Below are 13,525 nucleotides of genomic sequence, written 5' to 3'. Positions count from 1 at the left end.
GAGATAATGGTGCATTGAGGATGCAGGGCAGAATATGTGTTCCCAATGTAGATGGTTTGCGTGAGTTAATTCTTCAGGAGACTCACAGCCCGCAGTACTCCATTCATCCGGGTGCCGCGAAGATGTATCAGGACCTGAGGCAGCATTATTGGTGGAGGAGGATGAAGAAAGACATAGTAGAGTATGTAGCTAAATGTCTAAATTGCTAGCAGGTGAAGTATGAGCATCAGCGACTGGGAGGGTTGCTTCAGAAGATAGAGATTCCGGAGTGGAAATGGGAGCGAATCACTATAGACTTCGTTGTTGGTCTCCCACGGACTCAGCGGAAGTTTGATGCAGTTTGGGTGATTGTGGATAGGCTAACCAAGTTGTCTCATTTCATTCCTGTGATGACTACCTATTCTTCCGAGCAGCTAGCTCGAATCTACATTCGTGAGATCGTCAGGCTTCATGGCATACCGGTATCTATTATCTCTTACCGGGGTACGCAGTTTACATCACGGTTCTGGAGAGCTGTACAACATGAGTTGGGTACTAGGGTTGAGTTGAGCACAGCATCTTACCCTCAGACGGACGGGCAGACCGAGCCCACTATTCAGATATTAGAGGATATGCTCCGTGCGTGTGTGATAGATTTTGGGGGTGCTTGGGACCAGTTCTTACCACTTGCGGAGTTTGCTTACAACAACAGTTATCAGTCCAGCATTCAGATGGCACCATATGAGGCTCTGTACGGTAGGCGGTGTTGGTCCCCAGTGGGTTGGTTCGAGTCCGGTGAGGCCAGATTATTGGGTACGTACTTGGTTCAGGATGCCTTGGAAAAGGTGAAGGTGATTCAGGATAGACTTTGCACAGCCCAGTCCAGACAGAAGAGTTACGCGGACCGAAAGGTTAGCGATGTGGCATTCATGGTTGGAGAGCGAGTCTTGCTCCGGGTTTCTCCTATGAAGGGCATTATGAGGTTTGGAAAGAAAGGCAAGCTGAGCCCAAGGTTTATTGGTCCATTTGAGGTGTTACGTCGACTTGGGGAGGTTGCTTATGAGCTCGCCCTGCCTCCCAGACTAGCAAGAGTTCATCCGGTATTCCATGTTTCTATGCTCCGGATGTATCACGGCGATCCGTCCCATGTGTTGGATTTTAGCTCAGTTCAGTTGGACAGGGATCTATCTTATGTTGAGGAGCCAGTGGCTATTTTAGACAGGCAGGTCAGAAAGTTAAGGTCAAAGAACATTACTTGTGAAGGTTCATTGGAGGGGACAGCCGATCGAGGAGGCGAGTTGGGAGACCGAGCAGGATATGCGCAGCCGTTATCCTCATCTTTTCACCACTTCAGGTATGTCTCTATGCTCGTTCGAGGACGAACAATTGTTTTAAGAGGGGGAGGATGTAACGACCCGGTCGGTCGTTTTTAGAGTTAGAGCCCCGAACCCCTATTAACTGCTTTCCCCATATCTATTTCTGCTATTGTGACTTGCCAGGATGATTGGTTTTGAGTTTCGGAGTGTTTTGGGACACAGTCCCTAAATGAGAGCTTAAGCCTTAGGATTTGGACCGTAGTCGAAACTGTGTGAAGACGACTTTGGAATGGAATTTCATCGGTTCCGTTAGCTCCGTTAGGTGATTTTGGGTTTGGGGGCATGTCTGGATTGTGTTTTGGAGGTCCGTAGCTCATTTAGGCTTGAAATGGCGAAAGTCGAATTTTTAGAGTTTTGGACCGGTAGTGAAATTTTTTATATCGAGGTTGATTTCTGATTCCGGAAGTTGGAGTAGGTCCGTAATGTTGATTATGACTTGTGCGCAAAATTTAAGGTCAATCGGACGTGATTTGATAGGTTTCGGCATCGGTTGTAGAATTTTGAAGTTTCAAGTTCTTTAAGTTTGAATTGGAGGGTGATTCGTGATTTTAGCATTGTTTGATGTGATTTGAGAGCTCAACTAAGTTTGTATGGTGTTTTAGGATTGGTTGGTATATTTGGTCGAGGTCCCGGGGGCCTCAAGTGAGTTTCGGACGCCCAACAGATCGATTTTTGGACTTAGGAGGTTGCTGAAGTTTTCTGGTGTCTGAGTTCTGGTTTCCTTATACGCGATCGCGTGGGGTGATCCGCGATCACGTAGGCTTAGCTGGGCATAGGATGGAATTGTTCTTTGTGCTCGCGGACATGGGCATGTGAACGCGTAGTGATGTGAGGTGGTGGTTCGCGAACGCAGAGACAAGGTCGTGATCGCGTAGGGTTAAGTGTACCAAAGCTGGACCACGCGCTTTGCTCATCAAGAACGTGTGTGAATGTTCGCGATCGCGCGAGTAGGGGAGCCAGAGCATCGCATTTGCGTGGTGTTTTAAGCAATCGCGTAGAGTAATTTCTGGGGCAGCAAAGTTTTTCTTCGCGATCGTGAGGCTATTTTCGCGATCGCGATTAAGGAATCGCTCGGCAGTGTTAAAGTTTCCAAAAAATGGGAGTTTTTCCATTTTACCAAAAACTTGAGATAGGGAGCTCGGATTTGAACGAGATTTTGAGGGATTTTCAGAGATATCGATTGGGTAACGATTCTTAACTCCTTTATGGTTATATCCCACTAATCTATCACTAATTTTCTCTTTGATTTCGGATTGTGGGGTTGAAATTGGGAACACAATTTGGAAGAACTTCTTCAACAAAGATTTCGAGTTTTGAAGGGGATTTGTGGTCGGATTTGAGAAATTTTTATATGGTTAGACTCGTGAGTGAATGGATGTTCGTATTTTTGTGACTTTTACCCGATTCCGAGACGTGGGCCCCACGGGCGATTTTTGAGTTAATTTCAGAATTTTGTTAAAGTGTTAATTTTATTAATTAGATGAGTCTATTATGGTTGTATTTATGATATGTAATTGCTTTTGGTTAGATTTGGGCCATTCGGAGCCGGATATTCGTGGGAAAGGCATTGTGACCGATTGATTGAGCTTGGTTCGAGGTAAGTGGCTTGCCTAACCTTGTGTTATGGACTTTTTTCTTAGGATGTTTGATATTAATTGATCTGTGGGCGCCGTGTACGTGAGGTGACGAGTACATACACGGGTTATTATGGCAAAAATCCCGTCTTACCTTTCTAAATCACAAACCGTTTTCCCTTTAAATTGTACTAATACGTTTAATTGTTTGGCTTAGATTAGAGAAGCATGCTTACGTATTTTAACTGCCTATTTGACATTCTGTGCACCATGCTTAGTTAAGTCCCTACTTTCCTTATCTGTGTTCTGTATAAACTGTATAACTCGATGCCTTACCTTCCATTTCATCTTGCGTTGAATATTTAAATTGGGACTACGAACGTATTCCGGGATATCCCCCTGACTTGCATATTTATTTTGGGACTACGGAATTTGGGGTGCAAATTTAGATACGGGTGCGAGTATGATAATCGGCTAAAGGTAATTTAAATATCTAAAAATAAAATTATAAAAATATGCCTACATTACGAGGCATTAAGTGAAACTTATATGGTGCTTGTAGAGAAAGTTTCTCTTTTATTCTAAAATTTACCCTTATTATAAAACAATAAAAGAAGAAGAAGAGTATTGCATAGAAAAGTAGAGAGAGGAGATTCTTATTGATTTGAGATCAATTACAATAGAATAGAACTCATCTATTTATAGGAAAAGAGTGACTTAGCCACCAAGTAACAAACCCTTAAATCTCTCTAAAATATAGACATTTACTATAAATAAAATACTATTTATAACACTCCCTCTTGAATGTCTATTCACCAGATAATGTACCTAATTAAAACCTTAACTAAAATAAAATCGAGTGGAAAACAATTCTAGTGAAGGAAAAAGAGTATACATATCTAACAATATACATTTTGGTTGCCTCGTTAAAAACCTTACAAGGAAACCTAGTGGGACAAAATCTTATAAGGAAAAAAAAAAGAGTACAACGCGTATTAACTCTCCCTGATGAGACAATCAATTCACATCTTTGAGCCTTCGCATTTCAATCTTGTGCAGTATCTTTAAAAAATCGTTGGTAGAGACTTGATAAACAAATCAGCCATATTAACTTGAATAAATATGATGTACCTTGAAATCATCATTCTTGATAGATATATAATATCTTCATATAATGTCGTGGAATGGCCTTTTCAATATCTCTATAGAGATTCTCGCTATCATATTATCATGCTTATAGTTATAGCAAGATACATATGTGCACAAATTATACTTAGGAGCACAAATTACACTTAGGAATTAGGAGGTAGTACTTAATGATTAAGAACTCTATATGCTTTAAGCAATTTAAATCTTTCAGGAATTGTCATATAAGTTAAGTCATATAAGCCATATGAATGGACTTTAGATACATATCAAGTTTTCATGTCATGATAGGCATATAAGATAGATAAAAGTAATTTCACACTCTGTTGATTTTATACTTTCAAGTGTTTGAACTGTAGGCCCAAAACTTCATGTCTTTCATATGGATCAATTCTACTTGAATTATTTCTCCAGACTTAAGATCCTCATATATATATATTTAGCGTTATCATAGGTGTAGTCGACGAACGCTTTATATTGGTTCCAATATTTTTTTCATAAATACATAACATAAAGAGCTCTTCCTTCATATTTTCATGTACCTGAACCTCTCCTGAGATTTTATGAAGTGTTATGTCATGCGATCTTCTAGATCACTTGCCTCCTTATTATGACCATTTTGATCATTTGCTCATCTTCTTCATTAAGAATTTTATTTGACACTGATTTGTCTATACTCTTTAAGCGTACCATAGACTTTGTCCTTCTAGGACTTATTCTAATATGAGTTTTTGCGGTAGGAATATAGTTACTATCTTTGGATCAGCAAATGCATCTGGCATGCTTTGCAATATATTGCAGATGAATTATCTTTTTGTGAACTTCAAGTTCATATTATCTTATTCAAGGATCTAAATGTAGAAATAATAATTCATTCCACGTAATTTTCTCAACTCTTTATCCTTTCTCTCCCTCATGTTAGAAAAACTAACTTGCTTCCTCAACTTTGAAAATCCATATTTGTGCGTTATGGTGTTAATCAAAATATACATCGCACATCAATAATAATAAGATAGAATTATTTGATTCCTGACCCTGAACTACTTGTGAGGGGAGAATGTAATATACTTTCATATATAACGTATATCAAACTGATATAGATAACTTTGTTCTCATAAGTAATAATTTAGCTATTAAGTAGAGGCACTCAATAAATCTTTTTGCTAAACCAACTATGATGTAAACCAACTTATCAAGATGAACTATCTTGAATAAAAAGTCTGGAATATGCACTGAATTAAATTATTGAGCAAGTTATCTGACAAATACCATGTTGCAGGTTAATAATAATTGCACATGTAATCATCTCATAGATGTATCTTATGTGGTATACATGACAGGTGAATAGGCCCATATTCACCTTTGATATTTCCAGCATTCATGGGACTCAATCCCAATTTTAGTTGGTCTATTAATTAATGAGAACAAGCAACATAAAAGAATTCGTAAAGAACTTTCTAGTTCTTTAATATTTACCCATGTGAATTCTCTTTTATTTTTACATATCATACTTAAATTAATATGGCTAAACCAATTATACCAATTGAATAAATTATCAATATTGATAAACTTCAGGTTTATGCCATGACATGTGCAATTATCAATAAACTCCAAGTTTATTATGATATGAGTGTTTATATCAATAAACTTCTACTTTATTGTGACATTTTTTTATTTGTGTAGTACAAACTGAAAAATAAAGTGGGTAGTTTTTCACATATATATTACCCCACTACAAGTTGTAGTAATAGAAGATATTAAATCTTTTATTTATTTATAGTCTCAATATAACCAATCGCTTTCGAGAATACTTTAGAAACTCAATAAGTTTCTTTAGGACTTACTACGACACAGTACCTTATTGATAATCAATTTTATTTCTCCAAAATAATATAATTGGCTCTTCGAGAGCTCTCAATTAATTTTGTACTACCATATATTCATCAACATCCATATAGTGAATATCTCTTTCAAGGAGAAAGTTATATAATTATGGTCATGGTCAAAATCATTATAGGCAAGATATGTTACTTCTATTACTTGTGCCCTGTAATAATCACATTGCCATAATATTTTGGCATAATCACATAGGTACGTGATCAATGATATGTCATAATAATGAAATTATTTTCTTACTTCATCTCAAACCTTTTTCTAGAGGTTAGTGTGGTATATCCACTACTACTAGCACGTTCATATTCTTTCAAGAATGAATATGTATTCATAAACTACATGTTGTCACATTCACATCATGAATGGACCATAATCATCTATATGTGCTTTACAAAATCCCATGTCAAATTGATGACAAATATTACTTTCACAGAGTGAATGATTATTTTGAGAATCCTTATTGTTCTCATTACCACAATAATGACGATTATAATTTCGTTTATTGCCACGTCCACATCCACATCCATTGATACCTTCATGGTAATAATTTTATCTTCTTTCAGACTTATCACATACTACTACCACATTCTCTTTAGGGAACGAGAATGAAGCAAATTCAATGGGACGGGTTTCTACTTCTTGTGCTCACAATCATACATGAATTTGATCATGACAAGACATAGAAATTTTACCACTTCGGGTGGTTATAATTTCTTACAAACTCCATTAGAGTTATAATCAAAATTTATTGTCTTTGCTTGTATTTAAAATCAAATTATAGAATTTCAAGAATTTAAAAGAGAAAAATAAGGCAAAATACTTACCTTAAATCCAGAATTTCATGGAACAATTGACAATCATGATGCTCAATATTATGTACAAGTTGAGCATAATGCCCGTATCTCAAAGCCTGATGACCAAAGCAAATGCCTCTACTCAATTGGTTAGAGTCTCGTGCTAATAACATGTTATAAAACAATAAAAAAAGAAGAAGAGTATTGCAGAGAAAAGTAGAGAGAGAGGATTCTTATTGATTTGAGATCAATTACAATGGAATAGAACTAATCTATTTACAGGGAAAGAGCGATTTAGCCATCAAGTAGCAAACCCTAAAATCTCTCTAAAATATAGACATTCACTATAAATAAAATACTATTTATAATACCCTAACTTTTATTTTAATTTTAGAAATTATTATACCTGCCTCGAATTTCTTTTTTGATCAAAGTACTCAAAATTCATTGATCAGATCCGGTGTAAATCCCACATCCATATCGTATTGACACGGGTGCAATATCAAAAATAAACAGTCCAAGCAACTTAGACAAGCACAAAATCAAAAATCAATTAATAGAACTCTTGTTTAAGTGTGCGAGATTAATCAAATCAGAGTCTTCAAAGAGGCAAACAAGTGGGTATGAGTTGAGAATTCAGATCGCAGTGTCAATTTTGAATCTCAATGATCACAAATTCACAATTTAAATTGTGATGTCATCACCTCGTATCCTAGAACTAGAAGTGACCAAGAGACCATTGTGATTTGTGCTGTTATATCCGGTTCTCCCTACAATCAAATTAGGAATTTAATATGGGCCTAAAGGCAGCAGAGGCAGATCATTCTCTAAATGCAATCTACACTGTATAGCCAACCTCTAAAATAATAGTCAATTTTTTTGTGCATTATATATATATATATATATATATATATATATATATAATGTGTGTGTGTATATTATATATAATTAGTGTATATTTTTTATATAATATTTGTCTAATGAGTATAATTATTTTCGGTCAACTGACCATATGGTAAAGATAGCACGGGCTAGCCAGTTTTCGGACTGGTAATTGAAAAATAGCCAGCGTTTGCAAAGTCATTAAAAAATAGCCACTATTTTGCTGCAACACGGAAAGTTCCAGCATAATATACTGGAGATTGGTGCACTTGTGTATGAAGTTCCAGCATATTATGTTGGAATTCCAACACACAGAAAGTTCCAACGTAATATACTGAAAATTGGAGCACCTGTGTATGAACTTCCAGCATATTATATTGGACTGGTATATTATGCTGGAACTCCAGTATATTATGCTAGAACTCCAGTATATTATGCTGAAAAATCACATGTAAAAAATTCGAACTCCAGTATATTATGCTGAAATATTTTTCGGATTTTGAACAGTATTTTCATTCAGATTTATCTTTACATGAAAAGTGGCTAAATTTCGATTACTTTTGAAACTGTGGCTATTTTTCAATTAGCACTTATAAATTTGGCTATTTTTGAATTTTACCCGGCCATATGTGTTAAAAGCCCATCTCTAAACCCAAAAGAGCAATCCATAACGAGGCCCAGTTGCTTCTATTCATCTTCACCAGTCCAACCCAGTTCGTCATAAGCGATTGCTGCGAAGCACCAGATCATGAATCGTTGAGAGTTGAGACTTCAAAAGGGTGATAGATTTGATAGTTACATCATAATCCTCGTCACTTGTACAGCCAAGGTTGTTTTTAGTTCCTCGGCCTTGACAAAGTTGTCTTAGTCTGGTGTTATAATCTTCTACAGCTGCCATTAACACTAAAATTTTGTTTCCAGTTTGGCTTTATCATCCACCGTTTATAGTATAGTTTCAGAAATCTTGGGAAGCTGAGGTATATTTTTTTTTATTCCCTTTACCGTTGCTTTTCCTGAACTTTTTTGCAGAGTCTTTAATGTTCTCTTTTTGGCATTCTTAATTGGTGAAAAATCTGATCTTTTGATTAATGGGTATTTTGCTAATGTGATGGGATTTGTAGTGTTTGCACTGAGATTTGACTATGGGTAATGCTTCTTCAATGTTAACTCAATATGATATTGAAGATGTCCAGGAGCACTGCGACCATCTGTGCAAGTCTCTTATTCATCTACTGAATCTATTGGCCTTAAAAGACAAATTATTTAGTATTATATGAAGTTGTCCCTAATACAGCAGAATGGATATAGAGGATTCATATAGCCGACCCCAATTAGGATAGTAGTAGTAGTTGCTGTAGTTGTCTTTTTTGCCATTACTTACTAACTAGTACACATACCCGCACGATGCACGGATCATTTCAATATAAAAAAGAGCGGAGAGAATTAATAAAAATAGATGTATATTGCATACTAAATATATCGACCACATTGAAAAGAATTAAGCCAAAAAATAAATAAATGAATTTCATCGAGTTGTCTGTATAAAATTGTTGCTAGAGAAGAAGAACAATAACATCAAAATTTTGAATTGCTTCATCCATTGAAAAACCAGCTAACTTATTTAGCTTTGCTAGTATCTCCAACGGCTTGTCACTTCTTTCATTGTTCTATATTTTTTTTGTTGATATCTAGTGTCCCATAAAATACAGTTACTCAGCAGGAAATAGTTTCATTGTATGAAAGGTTCTGCCAACTTGATAGGAATTCAAAGGGTTTTATCTGTGCTGACGAGTTCCTTTCGGTACCGGAGTTTGCAATGAATCCACTCTCTCAGGTTTGGGAATAAGTTTCTGTTTTTGTGTTCAATTGTGGTTTTGTATGTATTATGATCTTAGGATATGCAACAACAACAACAACAACAACAACCCAGTATAATCCCACTAGTGGGGTCTGGGGAGGGTAGTGTGTACGCAGACCTTATCTCTACCCTGGGATAGAGAGGATGTTTCCGATAGACCCTCGGCTCCCTCCCTCCAAAAACTCCCCACCTTGCTCTTGGGGTGACTCGAACTCACAACCTCTTGGTTGGATCTTAGGATATGCTTGTTCTCTAATTTGTATGCTCTGTATGTTTGATATAATTGCTTGGCTCTTTCCAGAGATTACTTAAGATGGTGGACGGCTTGAATTTCAAGGACTTCGTGGAATTTTTGTCAACTTTCAGTGCAAAAGCGAGCATGCAACAGAAAATTGAACGTTGGTTATTAAGCTGATCCTTAATATGCTATATTTTGTAACTTCAGGAAGATGCTTTGATATCAAGAATCTTTAGCTTTTTAAAACATCATTCACTTTTAGTTACACCTGATATTTGTGAATTAATCAACGTGCCGAGGACTTTTTGCTAAGAGTACGGTTTATCTCATTTATTATATTTCCCAAAATGAAAATGTTTAATAAGTTCATCATTGCTAGAATTTTAAAGCACACTTCTCATTAACAACAACATGATCTATCTGGACTAATAAATGTCTGTCTGTTAGTCGTTGTAGAATCTGGTTGTGTTAGGGGATCTAGGAGTGGTGTTATGTCGGCCATATTGAAAAAATCCATCACAATGAAAAGCAAGAATTTAAGGATTCAACCAATAGATCAAGTTTATGTTACAAGAAGTGCAACATAATTTTCACTGCCTTTTGCAGTCTTCTCACCACTTCACTTACTTGATCAACTGCTTTTATGTCTCAGTTATCTTCAAAGTATATGATTCTGACTGCAATGGGAAAGTGACCTTCGATAACATAATAGAAGTGCTTCATGATTTAACTGGATCATTCATTTCAGACAAGCAAAGAGAGGTATTCTTTACATGCTTTCTTCTCCCCCTCTTTCAACTGACTAGTGACTCTTCGGAATAATGCTTCCCATGGAGATAATCTCACATCTTTATTCTGAGCCAATAGGATTTATGGTGTAGAGTTGGAATGACCTAGGTCTACTGATCACAAAGGTCCAAAATTCTTTGCATTAAAGAAGTAGGTTTAGCTTTATAAATGTGGAGGGTGAAGCCTATGATGGCCGATTTGGTTGGTTTGGAATATATAATTGAGAGTGAAGAACCTTTATGGCTTACAAAGCTCATTGACAACAATTTTCCGACCTGTTAAGTAAAATAGGTTGGATTAATTGTAGTTCAAGGAACAAAAGCTGTAAGAGAGTTTTCCTTCTAAATGATCAGTTATGTGATACATAGGCAATTATTTGCTTCAGTTTCTGGAAATAGGAGAAATATATTTGACTCCATTCAGCCTCATAAATGATATGTAATGGCAATCCTAAATTAGATGCCTAGCATATGCTAAAAAGATGTGTCCACATTTTCTAATCATTCTATTTCTTTTCAGCGTGTAAGTGCCTTTCGATTTTAAAGTTGTGGTAATTTACTACAATATATTGCTATGATTTGGTTAACTTTAAGTGATTGGCATCATTCTAAAAATGAAATGCCTATTGGCTCTCCATCTATCTCTGTTTTTAGTTTCAACTCTCAGCATTTAGTTTTGCTGGAATGGGTATAACTGCAGATAATGTTCTTTCGATATCTCGCAACTCATGACGTGTCTCTTGAGGGATATTAAACTATGGTTAAAGTTTTAAAATGATTATAACTCTTTCAAAAGAGGAAAAGATATTTAAAGCACTTCTAAAGAAGAACAAGGAATATCACTTCAGTAAATTCTTTACCATTGACAGTTCAATGTCTTTTTTGGACTTTCTTGCTTCTATATGATTATTCGAAGCCCCCAACGTACAATTTGTATTTTTGTTTCAGCGCTTTGGTCTCTTCTTCGTCTCCTTACTACACATCTTTGTTAAGATAAAGGCACTAAAACGATCTTAATGGACTGTTTAGTTTCTGTTTTACATGTTTTGGTGACTCACTGTCTTACTGGGGTTTTGACTTGTTAGAAGGTCTAGCTTTTGTCTTAAAAGAATCTACCCACAATGAGCAACTCTGAGTTATAGGGAGTTCTTTATTTTTCTTTTTTGATTTATCAAGTGATGAAGTGGGAAGATTAAATGGATCAATTTTTTGGGTAACGTAGCTTTCCTCTAGATGTACTTGTTTGTTGGTTACTTCATCATAGATTTGCTATAGCTTTTAGCTGACTGATCGGTGCATTTACATTGCTTTATGTCCATTAATACTAGGACGTCTAGGACGTCTTTTTATTTCCCTTTTTGGCTAGATAATTTTAGTAAGTATCTTAATATCCTTTCCGAATTAAAATTCTTTTATTTTCTGCATTTCATTTGAATTTCATAACTGGGACTTTTTTTGTTTTGTGGTAATTCAGCAAATTCTTTAACCATGTGTGATTTGTTTTGTAGGAAGTGCTTAACCAAGTTTTGCATGAGGCTGGCTATACAAGGGACTCCTTATTGCTCTTGGATGATTTCATCCAGGTTTGTCAGTCCTCAATGAATTAGGATCAATAGGAGCATAGGTGGTTTGGAACAACTTCTTTCCATTTTAAAGTGTCGTTAATTTAGTATCTTACTATATATCCTTTAACATAACCACATGCAGATCTTATGGAAAACTTGTTATCGTTTCTATTACTAAATCCGACTGGAGTGTTAAGTTTCTTTTGACCCCCTCTCCCATTTTAGAAGTTCAAGGATATAAAGCAATGCCCCAGACCCCACTTGTGGGGTTACGCTGGGTTTGTTTGTTGTTGTTGTTGTTGTTGTAAGGATATAAAGCAATGGAACATAGTTTAAGGGGGGAAGTTGCCACAAAAAAATATTGAAGGGTCTTTGCTCAGTAGCCCTCTCCTTATTATTGATATAACTGTGATTGATGATCTATGAAACTATATACTGATGATTCTTTATTTCCTTCTCAGCAATCAATGTTCTGTTGCATATTTTTCTAAACATGTGCTAGCTTTTATTTTCAGATACTGGACAACCCAGGCTTGAAGATGGAGGTGGAAGTTCCAATCGACTAGCTAAGCCAGCAGTTATCTATACTAGAATTTAGATGTATCTTTGTAGAAGCACATGCTCGTGTTATTCTATCTTCTTTCTTCAATTTGGTGACCTGAGCTTTTGCTCTTCTTTTTGTCTTTCTTTCTATGTGTTCCTTCCTTTGGGCGGTGGGGATTGGGGCCATCGGCGATGTAGGTGATGGGATGCTGGAAATGGGAACCGCCATGAACGGAAACAGAGTAAGCACGTATGTTTGTAACTGTATTTCAGCTTATTCATAAGTTATTTCGTGCTTAATGCCAATGTTCTCTCTTTCTGTCCGACTATTTATGTTTGCTTCTATTTCTAATCGTCGTGTTCAGACTGTTATATAAAAGAGAAAAGTTGATTGGCTGTGACACACTGAAGCTCGTTGAGTACTTCACTTTGAGATTGATCTTAAGCTGACTTTATTCTCTTACGCACAGATGCTTGAAAAAGCTCCTGTATTAGTTCAAAGATTTGTAGAAAAGGATTCTGCAAAATTTCTCATTAATTAAGGGTTTCAAAGAAAGCTTGTAGTTTAGGTTTTGTACAAGTTTGGAACTCTATATATAAGGGGCTACCACGCAATGGCCTTCTCTAATAGAGCCCACAAGTGGGGACTGGGGAGGATGGATGGTCACAGACCTTACCTCCTACTTTGTACGAGGTAGAGAGGCTGTTTCCGAACTGAATGAAAAAATACGTATATATGTAGAAGTGTTCTTTAAATTATGCTTGTTCTTTTGCAGAAGCAGATCCTGAACTTACAATTAGCGAATTTCGACTATGACAGTTTAATATATACTACTATGTAAATAGTATCAAAACTTTCCTACATATACATACATGATCCAAGTCAAAA

At 36.2% G+C, this 13,525-nt stretch overlaps 1 protein-coding gene across 1 annotated transcript; it reads left to right on the top strand.

Moving 5' to 3' along the window:
- The first annotated feature begins 8,366 nt into the window (after window positions 1-8,366).
- On the top strand, window positions 8,367-12,960 carry LOC104102301 (uncharacterized). The gene is made up of 7 exons (XM_033657774.2): window positions 8,367-8,621; window positions 8,766-8,856; window positions 9,354-9,478; window positions 9,804-9,900; window positions 10,393-10,502; window positions 12,037-12,111; window positions 12,609-12,960. Exons 2-7 carry the CDS (start codon window positions 8,787-8,789, stop codon window positions 12,657-12,659), a joined length of 528 nt encoding a protein of 175 aa, XP_033513665.1. The 5' UTR covers window positions 8,367-8,621; window positions 8,766-8,786; the 3' UTR covers window positions 12,660-12,960.
- Window positions 12,961-13,525: the final 565 nt, after the last annotated feature.

The sequence above is a fragment of the Nicotiana tomentosiformis genome, chromosome 12 (genome assembly GCF_000390325.3).
Source record: "Nicotiana tomentosiformis chromosome 12, ASM39032v3, whole genome shotgun sequence".
NCBI lineage: Eukaryota > Viridiplantae > Streptophyta > Magnoliopsida > Solanales > Solanaceae > Nicotiana > Nicotiana tomentosiformis.
This window is presented reverse-complemented; position numbering and strand designations above follow the sequence as displayed.